Source organism: Pongo abelii, chromosome X (genome assembly GCF_028885655.2).
Source record: "Pongo abelii isolate AG06213 chromosome X, NHGRI_mPonAbe1-v2.0_pri, whole genome shotgun sequence".
Lineage (NCBI taxonomy): Eukaryota > Metazoa > Chordata > Mammalia > Primates > Hominidae > Pongo > Pongo abelii.
The window spans coordinates 44,039,079-44,054,245 of NC_072008.2; the positions used below are offsets into that span (position 1 = coordinate 44,039,079).

The window sequence follows — 15,167 nt, forward strand, 5'->3', positions numbered from 1 at the left end:
CCTCTTATAAGATAGTTTTATATGATCCAAGCCTGGCTGTTATGAGAACTAACACTTTCTTGTGAGGACATTTTTGGGTGTTTTTTTTCAAAGACTCTCCCTCTGGCTCTAAACTTGACTGCCACAAAACAGGCAGTTACTCTCCTTTGGGTAGCCAATTTTAATCCCTGCTTAGCTTCTGTTTTCTGGCAGTCTCTGTGGCAGCCCCAACTCTCTGGTCAAAACTATCTCAGCAAACTATCGCAAGGACAAAAACCAAACACTGCATGTTCTCACTCATAGGTGGGAATTGAACAATGAGAACACTTGGACACAGGAAGGGGAACATCACACACCGGGGCCTGTTGTGGGGTGGGGGGAGGGGGGAGGGATAGCATTAGGAGACATACCTAATGTAAATGATGAGTAAATGGCTGCAGCACACCAACATGGCACATGTATACATATGTAACAAACCTGCACGTTGTGCACATGTACCCTAGAACTTAAAGTATAATAAATAAATAAATGAATAAATAAATAAATAAATCTATCTATCTATCTATATATATATATACTACCTCGAGCAGAATCGAGGTCTTTGATTCTTCAGAGGTACGTGAAGCTCTCAAAGAGGTTTTCTTGATGCTTCTCTCACTAGACTTGGAATGAGAAGGCAGCCCCCCCCATCCCTCCCTTTTGTGCTGTGTTGGTCCCAGAGAATGGCAGCTCTCTCTCTAAAGAGATCTCTACAAATCTGCCCCTTTGAAAACCCTCTCTACTTTTATATTCTCAAAACTGGTGAGGGGTTACAACAGAAAACAAAAACACGTTTTTTATATCTTTCCTTTGACGTTTTTGTCTATCTCAGGACTCACCTTGGTAGCTGATATTTAATGTAACTTGGCACCTCAGTCAAATCATGTAACTTAACACGACACAATTGCAATATCATGTGGTCAGCACAGAACAAGAGGTCAATGTATGTGACATTGGGAAAACAAAGAAAAGGGGCACCTCACTCAGCTGGAGAATGAGTGATCCAGGACATTTTTGGAGAAGGTGATTCCTTTTTTTTTTGAGACAGAGTCTCACTCTGTCACCCAGGCTGGAGTGTGATCTCGGTTCACTGCAACCCCCGCCTCCCAGGTTCAATCAATTTCCTGCCTCAGCCTCCCCAGTAGCTGGGACTACAAGCACGCACCACCATGCCCACTAATTTTTGCATTTTTTATAGAGATGGGATTTCACCATGTTGCCTAGGCTGGTCTCCTGAGCTCAGGCGATCTGCCTGCTTCAACCTCCCAAAGTGCTGGGATTACAGGTGTGAGCCACTGTGGCCAGCCCTTGACTCTTTCTTAGCAGACGCATTAGAGTTAGCAATGAGATCAACTTTTAGGGAGACTTTTTTGGAGAAGATGCTCAAGAAGACACCCCATGCCATGTACATTTTTAGAGAATAAAAAAAAATGGTTACAAAGAAAATCTTGGTGGGTTTCCCATTTAGTCTCTGCTGTGGATTGAATGTATCCCCCAAAGCTCATGTGTTGGAACTTTGATCCCCAGTGCAGTGGTGTTGGAAGGTGAGATCCAATAATGAAAGACGTTTGGGTCATGAAGGCACCGCTTTCATAAATGGGTTAATACTATTATCATGGCCGTGGATTTGTTATCACAGGAGTGGATTCCTTATAAAAGGATGAGTTTAGCCCTCTCTTGCACTCTGTCACCCATGTGATGCCTTCTGCCACACAGCAAAAAGGCCCTCACAAGATGCCAGTTCCTTGATCTTGGACTTCCCAGCCTCCACAATCATGAGTCACTAAATTTCTGTTCACTATAAATTACTCTGTCTGTGATATTTTGTTATAACAACAGAAAATAGAGTAAGACAGTCCCTACATTTTCCATAAACTCATACATGTTAATGCCACTGTAAAATCAGAAACTCTATACTATTATTAATTAATCTTGGGAGATTTCTTCAATTTCACTTTTGCTAAGAATAAGCTTCATTTTTTAAACAAGAGTAAAAGAATGGCCATTTATGGATTTAAAAGACATCCCGATGAAAACTGACGGTGGGAGTCGAGAGGTATGAGTGCTTTGAAATGATGATACCGTTTAAAAAATAGTCCAAATAGAATTTAATGGACTGTAAAACTGCAGTTTCAAATTAATGAGTGTACCTAGTAAAAAGCTTTGCACCAAGAAGGAATATGAAATGTCAACTGAAATATTATAATTAGCTTAATAGTCTAAGCATCTTGCTTATTAATATGTCATTTATTTTGGCAGGTATTTTTTGGGGTAGTGAAGGCAAGGAACTGTATCTTTTAGTATTCTTACCATATCTTTATAAATCATTTTCAGCATGCTCACACATATGCCACCCATGATGGATCATGCAATCAAATGCATGCATCATCCAGGCTTCAAGGAAATTTTGACTAAATGCTTTAAAGTCACAATTATATACCTAATACTGGATCTTGATTTGATGTGTCCAAAGCTTGAAAGTCGTTACCCAAAAAGAAAGGACAGCAGATATGGTCAATCTACTTTTATTTTTAATTACCCAAGTGTGTACTGTCCTTTGTATGAAGACACAATGGAGGATACAAAAGGAAGAAGAGATAAAATTTCTACCATCAAAAAAGTTAAAATCAGCTGGAGACACACCGCACAAAACAGTAAGACTTAAGGCTATATACTGAGTAGCATTTGAGAAGTGTAAGACAACTTAGCACAGAGTAAACCCACACAAGGGGACACTATCAGTAACTATGACAGGCAGTGAAGGAGGATAATTGGGGAATACATCCAAGGAGGTGGGAAAAGCATTGGATTTGTGTTCTAGTCCCCCAGATACCAGTGGCTTATTGTGGCTCTTAGGTAATTAAGTTCCACCTCTGTGGGCTTCAGTTTGCTCAACTCTAAAACAGAAGGTGAGGACTAAATGGTCTTTAATGTCTTTCAGCTGTAACAATACAGTATTCTATGAACGAATGCAAAGAACTTGGGAAGGTGAGGCTATTACAGGTAAGAGGAAGAACAAGCACAAAGCCACAGTGGTACGAAAAAATTCATTGCTTGTGCATGGGCAAGGTGTGTTGTGGGGCAGCAAGAACCTTAAACAAGCCAATTTAACTATTCTAAAGATTCTGAGGGCAATAAACTTGGAAACTGGTGAAACAGAACACTAAGCCAGATAAGGGACACGAAGCAGGGGCCACAATGGAGAAAGAGATACCGTGTATTTGACAGTCAGAGTTGGATTTATCTTCACGCTCCCCACCTCACTCCACATTATTTGTCTTCATGGAACTTTACTGCAACTCTTTCCCCAAACCCATACCTCAAATACAGTAAGAAGAGAGTGTGATTACAGACACCCTCTCTCTTTAGACTCGCACAAGTAGCCCCCTTTTGTGGGCCAGGAAGCCAAGAGCCGTTGCTGAAAAGATGGTGGTCAATCCAATCAGCCTGAGCAGGCCTGGCACGGAGGGCAAATGTCTCTCCAAGAAGGTCGTGGTGATGGGCTGTGCAGGGACATCCTGGGTTCAGAAAACATTGGGTATTAGTACAGGGCTTGTGCACTTTATTCCAGAAAGTCTGTACTTTCTCCAGCTCTCTGAACATGACCCATTCTTGCCAACCTCTAGACCAATAAACACGATGTTCCCTCTGCTTGTACTGTTTACCCTGTCTTCCTCCCTGGACCCTTCACTTCCTCAGGGAGGCTTTCTTTCCTGAGCCCCCAGCCTAGGATGACATTCTCCTTTTGCATTTTTTCTCAGCATGTCTTCTTCACTGTTCTGTACTTTTTGGTTATCATCTGCATTCTCCACCAGATGTTGAGCTCCACAAAAACGCTGCTGTGCCTTTGCCACAATGGCTGATACAGAACATGTGTGCCATAAATACTTGTTAGTAAATGAATCAATGGTCCCCACAGCCCACAGTCCCATCCCTGGCAGAAGCACTAAGAAATGACTGTGGAGTGGCAGGCGTATTCTCTTTGACTTCACACTTAAAAGGATAGAGCAATAATTCTGACCTTTGCGACTTTGTCCTCTAAAGTGTGTTTTCACTCTAACCTCTATGCATCCCTCCTTCCAGCCAGGAAAACTTCCTAGGATTTTATTACAAAAATGATGAGTATATTAAAAATAAAATTGTAATCTAAATATTCTCCATTTCATTCCATCTGTTTGTTTGTCCCTGGACAGGAGATGCTAACACACTTTCCTTTCTTTTCCTACCTCTTGTGGAGAATCACCAGGCTAGATATTTATTTGATAGGCATTTCTTGAGTTATTATTTTTAGAAGTCTCTGAGAAATGTCTCCCTCCTCATCAAAAAATATTTTTTCCTAATAATCTGTAATGAATGTGGCAGCTGCAAATTTATCAAAGTTCGTCTAAATCTCTCACCTCTACCCTAACCCATGATACTTATTTAAACATTCATGTTTAAATCACTTAGGTGAATCACTTAGTTGAATCACTTAGGAAAAGGTATGTGAATATATACAAGTGTGCTCTTCGTGCAAATAATGGGTTTAGAGAAAAGATATCTAATTTCATGAAATAAAACATAGCCTACCACAGACTCTGGTTCTGACTGCCAGATTTCATCCTCTGGAATCTTCCCCATGGCATGCAGGATCTGAAATGAAAGAACACGTTGGCAAATAGCAAAAGTGACACCATCTTTCTTCTAATCTGCTCCCTAAAGGACTAAGTAACTGTCTCTTGAGATATCCATCAAAAACACCAAGGTAAAGGCCAGAACATTCCATTCAACCTTTAAGAGGCGCCAAAAGGTCTTTGTCCTGTGGTATAAGAGGTTCCAATCATTAGACTTACCATAAATTTTAATAGTTATGAACACACCTCAAATAGGGATGACATCAGAGGAACTGTCAGAAATTCTTTCCTGTGAAATGAATTGAATTTTGAGTCCTAATAGAAGCATGTTTGGTTCTAGAATATCAGACCCAGGTTATCTTTCAAGTATAGTCAGGTTGATCATTTGCCCCATGGGCTCTTTTTACTTTGGGTGACATGTTAGGTATTTTCATTATTACTTCGGGCTAAGGTGTTCACTTCACTTGAGACAATAGTTAAAATAGCATTTTATGGGTCTTAAGATGGGGGTTACTGGAGAGTTGGTCTCCAGGCTCTCAGATATCTTTGACCTACATGTCAGGACCATGAGTTGCCTCCTTCCCCATAATCTATGACCCCAGACCCTACCTCTCGGGCTGCTCTCTCCCCGGCCTCTACAGCCCCCTCCATGTAGCCGCTCCAGTGTGTGGCAGTCTCAGTGCCTGCAAAGTAAATCCTGTCCACTGGCTGGCGTAGAACCCTTGGAACAAAAGCAAAGAGGCAAAAGTGGTCAGTCTCAGAGAGTCAGAGAAAAGTTTTCCCATAAAGACCAATGCTGATCAGCTTCCTCAGATTCTAAACAATTAAGAAGGACATTGGCAATTTTGGAATAATGTTTATGTGGTTCCTCCAGCTCTTGCATGATCCTTGTCACAAACAAAATAGAATAAAAGCCAAAGTTCACTCCTGCACCAAGAGTTGCGGGTGAAGGAGCTGACATTAATGGACGTAAATTATGTATTTGCTTCATCAACATGAAGTGAGGGACTGTATAGCCCAGTCACATGGCTCCCTTTATGGCTCACTGGCTCTGTGGCAAGGTGATACATGCCCCCAATTCCCCACTGGTTATTCCACTAGTGAACTTGGCAAATCACTTACTCTCACTGTGCTCCAGCTTCCTTGCCTCTTAAAGGGAATGGTCCACTGATTTCTAAGACCCTTTCCATCAGTAACATTTAACAAATCTGACAGTCTGACTACGGCTCCATAACTCCTATTCCTTGAACACTTGCCTGTACTGGTGAGGTCGGTACTATTATTATCACCATTTTGCAGATGAGAATATGGAGGCAGACTGTGGTGGACATTGTGATGAACCACGCAGGCCCCGTTCAAGAATGAAAGACATATTCCCAGCTGCTGGGAGTGCTGCCAGAAGAGGGCCTACTGATGTCTGCTCTCTTTGGAGATTGCCTCTGCTAAAAAAAACTATGTCACCTACTAGGTCATGCCTCCTTCCAATAGCAGTTGCATCCAGTGACTGATCACCATGGGCTGTAAATACCTGATTCCCAAGCTCCAACTTGAGACCTCCCACTCTGAAGGGCCATTCTAGTTCTGGAACTTCCTCTGGGGTCAGCTGAGGCCTTCACTGGAACTGCACTGCAGCCCAAGTTCTCCTTATGCCCACTCCTGCTTCCTTCTCCCTTCCACAGGTGCCAATCCTGAGGGCATGCCTTAATATATATCCTGTCTGCTAATCGTTGTTTCAGGGTCTGCTTCCTGGAACCTAACCAGCAACAAAGACACAGTAATTTGCTCTCCGTCACAGCTAGTAAGTGGCAGAGTTGGTATTTGAACACAGGCAATCTGACTCTGGAACCTACAGTCTTAACCACTTAGTTATATTTCCTCTCTCTACTGCATTATTTCTTCAATCTTTTAAAGAACTCTGTGACATAGCTACTATTATCATTATCTCATTTTACACATGAGGAGACTGAGGCTTGGAGAAATGTTCAGTGATATGCCAAGAGCCACACTCCTAGAAAATAGCAAAGCCAGGATTTGAACCATGTCTAACAAATGTCAAAGTCTCCATTTTTAATCTTATATTCTTTGCCTGGTGTATCATCACCCTATTATATTTAACAGCTAGTAGACTGCCCACATGCTATACAAGGGACTGAAATGTCACAGCACTTGGCCTGTAAGAGGGGCAGTTCATTGTTGCTCTGACAAAAATACCATAAGGAAAGCACCATCAACATGCCATTATTCATCCTGTCTCAGGATTCTCTTATATCTGATAAGCGATGTCAAGAACTAACATCCATGCTCCATCTTAGTCAACACTGTACACCACTGGGCCTTTTATTAGAAAACCAAATGAGCTGGCTTGCATTGGTGGGTTTTCTTTCACCTGCTCTGATTGCAGTCATCAAAAAAAGGAGAAGAAAATACAAGGAGAGATATTATATAGAATACAGATGTTCTCCAATGTATAATTGTTAACTTTATGATGGTGTTAAAGCAATACACATTCAGTAGAAACCATACTTCAAGTACCCATACAACCATTCTGTCTTTCACTTTCAATACTGTATTTAAAACTTGACATGAAATATTCAACCCTCTATTAGAAAATACGCTTTCTGTTAGATGATTATGCCCAACTGTAGGCTAATTTAAGTGTTCTGAGCTCGTTTAAGGTTGCTAAGCTAAACTATGATATTCGGGACGTTAGGTGTATTAAGCGCACTTTCCACTTATAATATTTTCAATTTATGGCGGGTTGATTGGGATATAACCCCATCATATTTTGAGGAACATCTGTGTTAGTATATTGATGACAACACATGAAATATATAGAGAGCCTACGGGTACTCAGGAAGGAACCCTTCCTACAAGAGAAGGTGGATTGACTTTCCCCGTGTTGATTAAACAATGCCGTTTTTCACTGCATGTTTACTTTTTTTTTCAATGGAGAAAACTAACCCCAGTTGGAGACCTCTAAGAGGCCTGGCTAGACCCTAAGAATGAAATATTAGAAGAAAGAACAAAGGCTTAGAAAACTAATCATACTATCAATCAGAATATGTGAAAACCAAGAATTAATTTTAAACAAAGAGATAGTTTCCCTCCACTTGTCATTTGGAAATTATGTTCCTTTAGGGGAAAAAAAGAGTCCAACAACCAGGTAAGAAAAATACCTGCCCCTTCTTTTGCAAGTGCGAGAGCAGACAGTATATATTTACAAAAGATATAGGACATCATAAAGGAGAACTGCATATATATTTCTTGTGGCTTATGAGTTTTACTGCATAATCACGACAATCATTTTTTTCACCCTATCCAGAAGAAACATTTCTTAAGAAATGTATATTTAGTTCTTTACCAAGTTGTACTGGTAATTCTGTCTTCTCTCTTCCTTCAGAACATGTACTGTGAACTTCCAGGGCTCTGAATATAAAACTTATTGCAATATCTTAAATGCCATGGCCCTGAAGGGTCAAGGGAAGTCATCTGGGCAGGTAGTCTCTGTTCAAGCTGGGAATAATGTTAAGCTATGCTGTGCCTTAGTTTTTACCCTACAAATTGAAGATAGTTATAGGAAGCCTGACATATATCCCTGGGAATGAATAAAGATAAAAGAAGGCATTACTGTATCACCACCAATGCCAGATACAATGGGATTTATCTTGCTTCTCTCACGTGGTCAGGATCAGGCTAGTTCAGGTAAGTGTCCTCTTTGTTCCCCAAACCAAAAGGTATTTATGAAATTGAGCATAAAACCCACCACTCTGTGGTCAGAAATCTAATCATATCACACTTTTGACTTAAAACAAAGCCAAAAACAAAAGTAATGCAGAGATAGCTGTTCTCTGTTGAAATATCAAGTTTTGTATTCCTGAATGTGTCATATAGGGCAAAGTGTTCTTCCTTCCCCTTTGGTCTGATTCTCCATTCTGTCCTTAATATCACCCATAGCCCATCTGATATAATATTTTGATATTTGTCCCTGCCCAAATCTCATGTAGAATTGCAATACCCAATGCTTGAGGTGGGGTCTGGTGGGAGGTGTTTGGATCATGGGGGCGGATCCCTCATGGCTTGGTGCCTTCTTCATGATAGTGAGTTCTAGCAAGATCTGGTCACATAAGAGTGTATGGCACCTCTCCCCACCACACTTGCTTGTTCCTGCTTTCGCCATGTGACTTGCCTGTTCTCACTTTGCCTGCTGCCATGATTGTGAGCTCCCTGAGGCTTCACCAGAAACTGAGCAGATGCCAGCACCATGCTTGTATAGCCTGCAGAACTGTGAGCCAATTAAACCTTTTTTTTTTATAAGTTCCCCAGACTCAGGTATTTATTTTAAGCAATGCAAGAATGGCCTAATACACCATCCATGCAAAGTTCTTCCCCAGACCTTCCAGAAACCTGTGGGATCCTAGCGTTTTCCTCATACCATTCCATCTGCATAGACTGCATCCCCAATAGCCTTTCTCTGCCTCCTACAACCCTCGGGTGGTATGTGCATTATGAAGCCTCCCCAGATTTCTCTAAGTAAGGCTAGCCTGTGCCTCTGTGTGTCCCAGTGGTATCTCTGTGCCCCTGTATGAGAGCATTTACCTCAGTGGTAACATTCTGAGTGGTGATACAGTAGTGCCCTCGTTTATCCTTATTCCCTCCCAGGGACATATGTCAGTACTTTAGAGTCAATTTTGATGTCACGTCCTCTCCCCATCCCCACCCTAGCCCTCAACACTGTCAGCTCCTTCTCAGCAGGGAGGCTGTCCTTGGTATTGAAGTTTTCAGCACAGTGCTTGGCAAATGGTTGGCATTTAGCCAATAAACGCAGAATGAAACAAATACCATTGACATATTCTACACTCAGTGATACCGTTTGGCTCTTTGTCCCCACTCAAATCTCATATTGTAGCTCCCATAATTCTCACGCGTTGTGGGAGGGACCCGGTGGGAGATGAGTGAATCATGGGCGGGGGTCTTTCCTGTGCTGTTCTCGTGATAATGAATGGATCTCACAAGATCTGATGGTTTTAAAAATGGGAGTTTCTTTGCACAGGCTCTCTCTTTGCCTGCTGCCATCGACGTAAGATGTGACTTGCTCCTCCTTGCCTTTCACCATGATTGTGAAGCCTCCCCAGCCATGTGGAACTGTAAGTCCAACAAACCTCTTTCTTTTGTAAATTACCCAGTCTCAGGTATGTCTTTATCAGCAGTGTGAAAACAGACTAATACAGTCAGCATATCTAAAAATTAACTTAATGACCCAGTAGCTTATCAGGTGCTGCCCCTTGGCCCCAGAATGTTCTCTTGGATAATATTTTATCATCTTTAAGCAGGTAAAGTGCTAACCAAAGTTATTATGTATCTTCTGATAAGCAGGTTTTACTCCTTATTTGACCAGTTTTCATGGGCAGATTGATTAGCCATTTCCACTTACCCCCTCTGTTTGCTGCATACTTTCAACAGTCTTTGACTCACTAGTCTACATTTCTCATTCTATTTAGATTAAGCTTTTGGCATTAAATTATTGCTTGGTTTAGTAATACTATAGTAGTCATAAAAATCACTGCTATATTATTAGTTCCTTTATTGTCATCAAATGAATTAACTAAACAACAACATACTTGGATGTATAATGCTGTGAATGCTAAAAGCCATTGAACTGTGCACTGTTTTGAATAGGTGAATTGTATGGTATGTGAATTCTGTCTCAATAGGATGTTAAAAAATAACTCATACTTCCCAGCATCTAAGGATTAGGATCAAAAAATAAAAAAAAACTCATACTTTCTTGAACATACTGATTATTGCTCACTTTTCATCATTTCGTGCTTTCCCATCCACTTGCTAAGAAAGTGAGGTTCAGAAAGGAGAAGTGACCTGTTTGGCATGACAAAGTTTGTTACTGGTAGAATCAGAGCTGGGACCCAAGTCTCTGCATGTCCAGTCTAGAACTCATTTTGTTTTTATAATTTTGTTCCCATGTTGGCAGTTGTACAGCGGCATTTGAGGAAGTTTTACTGAGTCCTAACTCAGTATAAGGACACTTCTTCTACCAACCCAAATGTCCAACAATGATAGACTGGATTAAGAAAATGTGGCACATATACACCATGGAATACTATGCAGCCATAAAAAATGATGAGTTCACGTCCTTTGTAGGGACATGGATGAAACTGGAAATCATCATTCTCAGTAAACTATCGCAAGAACAAAAAACCAAACACTGCATATTCTCACTCATAGGTGAGAATTGAACAATGAGAACACATGGACACAGGAAGGGGAACATCACACTTCGGGGACTGTTGTGGGGTGGGGGGAGGGGGGAGGGATAGCATTGGGAGATATACCTAATGCTAGATGACGAGTTGGTGGGTGCAGCGCACCAGCATGGCACATGTATACATATGTAACTTACCTGCACGTTGCGCACATGTGCCATAGAGCCTAAAGTATAATAATAATAATAATAATAATAATAATAAAAAAAAAAGAAAAAAAAATGGATATTTCTGGAGAGAAGAAGAGGTGATCAGGGAGTATTGGTTACTCTCTTCAATTTAATTGTAAATATATTTTTAAATTATATATACAAACATATATGCTTTTATACTATGATACATTTGATAATAAAAAGTTAAAGACAAAAAGCTAAAAAAAAAAAAAAAAAAAAAAAAGGACACTTCTTCTGACTGTGGGTGAACCCTTGGACTACCTAAAATGCTACTCTTTTTTGATTTTTAATTTTTATAGCTACAGAGTAGGTGTATATATCTATGGGTACATGATGTGTTTTGATACAGGCATGCAATGGGTAATAATCACATCACGAAGAATGGGGTAAAATGCTATTCTTATGCTGAGACCTTCTATGATTATATTGATTGGAATTGCTCTTCCAGAGAAAAGCAGCACCATGGTGTGTGTATAATTCTAATGATTTCATTCATAAGATACACGACTTCATTCATAAGATACACAATTTCATTCGTAAGATACAAAGGAAATTGGGTTTTTTTTTTTTTTTTTTTTTTGTATTTATAAGAAACAAGGGAGAAGAGCTACCTGAACCTATTTAGGGTTTGGATTCAGATGCAGGGGATTTCAGTCACAGCTTAGCACGCTTTTACTCTACCTTCCATATTGAGTCAGGATCCCAGGGGGGAAGTAAGTTGTGTAGCAGCCCCCGGAGTACTGCTCCTCACACCAGTTCTTTTCTTCATAATGCACTGGCTGCAAGACAGAGCGATAAAAACTTGAAGGAGACTCAGAGAAAGCTATTTAGCCTAGAATAAATCGAACAGTTTAGTAGGCTTTGTATTGTCAAACCAATGTATTTCAGAAATAGAGTTGCATTATCCCGATGTTTTTAAAGATATGTCTTTGGGCAGGTAAATGTCCTTGGTAATAAGCTTCTAAGAAATTCAGATCTCAGAATTTTTTTTTCATTTGGTTTCTTTGTATCTTAAGTACTGTTCATAAATTGCGATAGTCTAATTCCATTTTTACCTTGGTTTTACCTATTAAAAAGTTTTAGTGCCTAATGGTTTCAAGAAAAGTTTTTAAAAGGATTTATATTTACTGGAGTGGCTGGATAGGAAAAAAAGGCAGAAAAATATGTCTGTTGAAGAAAAAGGATTATCAGGTTCATGTTTTGGTGGAGGTGAGCTTTCTTGAGGGAAGCTGAACAGACAAACATGTTTTTGTGGCAGGCAAGCACTTCTGTTGATGGTGGTATTTGTAAACAACTATTGGTCTGAAAAATATGTTTTTTGCCATGAACAGGCAAAACTGGCAGAGATTTTGTAAAGCTCAAATGCTTTTTCAAAGTAACCAAACAGAAGCTTTATCATTAAGCATTACTTCGAAAAGATAAAATGAATGTAGCAAGTTTTAAGAAAACAATGTTTGTTTTAAAGAGAGATTTTGAAAAACATTTTGTTTAAAAGAATTGCAATCACACAGCTGACTTTGGACAGTCATTTGTAAGGCATCCTATTTACAAAGTATGATTATGAGGTTCTGCCTGATGGGTTAAGTGGCTCCAGGTCTTCTGTGGTATCACCACGCTACACGCCCCAGCATCTGATGGCTACATCCACCTCCTAAGCAAGCTTCTCTGGCTGTCTCCAGCCAATCAGAAGAAAGGTTGGACTTTATCTTTCAATGTGTCTTGTTCCCAGGAATTTCTTCCTTCCACAAAATAGACACCAAAGCAAAAATAAAACAAGTGGCCCTCTCTATGCCAAGAGCAAACAAGGATAGGACCAACTTATTTTTATCATCAGGAATTAATCATGCACACCCTTGTTAGGAAAAGAGACTTTCTCAAATGAAAAATGATCAGCCTTTTTCAAAATATGAGGACAAATGCTTTCCTCTTCAACTGAAGTTCCCCAAAAAACCATCTCACGAGTTGTTGCAGGAACTTCAATTAACAAACTGCTTTAGCCTGGGAGTGCCTCAGAATGTAACTTCACAAAGCTTGAATATCTACCAGGGTGAAATATCTTGAATGGCTTTTTTTTTTTAATCAACTCCACACTCTTTATTCTCCAGAACTCTAGCATTGAATGGCATTTTTTTTTATTATACTTTAAGTTTTAGGGTACATGTGCACAATGTGCAGGTTAGTTACATATGTACACATGTGCCATGTTGGTGTGCTGCACCCATTAACTCGTCATTTAACATTAGGTATACCTCCAAATGCTATCCCTCCCCCCTCCCCCCACCCCACAACAGGCCCCAGTGTGAGATGTTCCCCTTCCTGTGTCCATGTGTTCTCATTGTTCAATTCCCACCTATGAGTGAGAACACGCAGTGTTTGGTTTTTCATCCTTGCGATAGTTTGCTGAGAATGACGGTTTCCAGCTTCATCCATGTCCCTACAAAGGACATGAACTCATCATTTTTTATGGCTGCATAGTATTCCATGGTGTATATGTGCCACATTTTCTTAATCCAGTCTATCATTGTTGGACATTTCGGTTGGTTCCAAGTCTTTGCTATTGTGAATGGTGCCGCAATAAACATACGTGTGCATGTGTCTTTTACACTGTTGTTGGGACAGTAAACTAGTTCAACCACTGTGGTAGTCAGTGTGGCGATTCCTCAGGGATCTAGAACTAGAAATACCATTTGACCCAGCAATCCCATTACTGGGTATATACCCAAAGGATTATAAATCATGCTGAATGGCATTTTTAAACAGAAAAACTAATAATTTTTAGCAGATGTTAAGTGCTGTTTCTAGTTAGTATATACTGTATTTTTTGTTTTGATACTTTACTCAATATCCTCGAGCCTGGAGGCTATGCCTATATTTAAACTTGCTAAATGGTATATGAAAGCAAAAAAAAAAAAAGCAAAGCATATTCCTCATTAATATTGTTTCTCTAATTGTTCTAGTTTATTTGCTGAGAAAGAATTCCAAGAAACATCAAGAGCATGTGTTTCACCTGTATCAAGTACAGAAGATCCGCAATGGCGGGGCGAGGAGGGAGGGAGAGAATTTTGCTTTAAAATAGTGGACAAAAATCACAAATTTGAAAGACACAACAACTTAACCAGGAGGAAGCAAGTCACTCCAAAGCTGAGCAAAGTACGTGTTAGAGTAATAGGACTAAGTCATGTAGCTGCTCAACTAGATTATGGTATATACTACAGAGACTTAGATTTAAGAGGCTTAACAAGTTAAACATTCTCAGCCTCCTCATTACACTTTTCTCACGCATTAACTGCTCATTTGTACATTGGTCTCCATTGTCTTCAAATGCTTCACAGATAATTGGATTTAATAATCACTTTCAAAAGGTGACATAGTCAATGTCAAAACATTAAAAACTTAGCAGTCTGATGAGTGTCATGAGAACACCAATTCATCATTTTAAATATTGATGAGGGAGGTGATTATGGGTACTTGTTATGAGTACTTTGGGCCCTCTGACTGTCACCAAATGCCCCCTACCCTGCCCCATCCCACCTTTAACCACCTTAGAGTTCTACTTGATTCGTTTGAAGATCACCGTTTTCTCAGGCTACTTCCAAAGGTGTCTAGAAAACTCAACTGGCATACAGACAGACAGCCTGTCTTCTTCACATCTCTCATGTTTAAGGGTAAAACAAGGCAGAAAAGAGGCCATGCAGGAGTGGGGGCAGGTAATCTTATTTTTTAACTGTGAGACAGTGGGGGATGGGGTAGGTATAGGTTTATGTACATGAGTGAGACTCTGCCCTTTTTACAAGATCACCAGAGAGGGGAAAAAGCCCTTTTCATCCCTATCCTGGCCGCCAGGATCTAGGATCTTCCTATGGGTAGTAAAGGCTCCCCTCTTTTATCCGCCTAACAGAACTGGAAGCAGAGTGACCCAATGCCCTCTTCCAGGAAGAAACTCTGAATTCAGGGACAATGTAGCACCATCTAAACCACAGCATATTGCAAGGTCCCTGACCTGTCACGAGCACAGCCAGGGCCCACACTCTCTGGAACCACTTGTAAATTGACCAGTCCTGTGTAGATGCCTCTGCAAATATACT

General features: G+C 40.3%; 1 protein-coding gene across 1 annotated transcript in view; it reads right to left on the reverse strand.

The window, feature by feature from the left end:
• Positions 1-2,527: 2,527 nt before the first annotated feature.
• The window catches only part of MAOB (monoamine oxidase B), a 121,919-nt gene continuing 109,279 nt past the window's right edge, over positions 2,528-15,167 (reverse strand). Inside the window, 4 exon segments of the mRNA NM_001131423.1 lie at positions 2,528-3,536; positions 4,588-4,650; positions 5,241-5,352; positions 11,764-11,861. Of these exon segments, the coding sequence (NP_001124895.1) occupies positions 3,384-3,536; positions 4,588-4,650; positions 5,241-5,352; positions 11,764-11,861 (426 nt within the window). The 3' untranslated portion in view covers positions 2,528-3,383.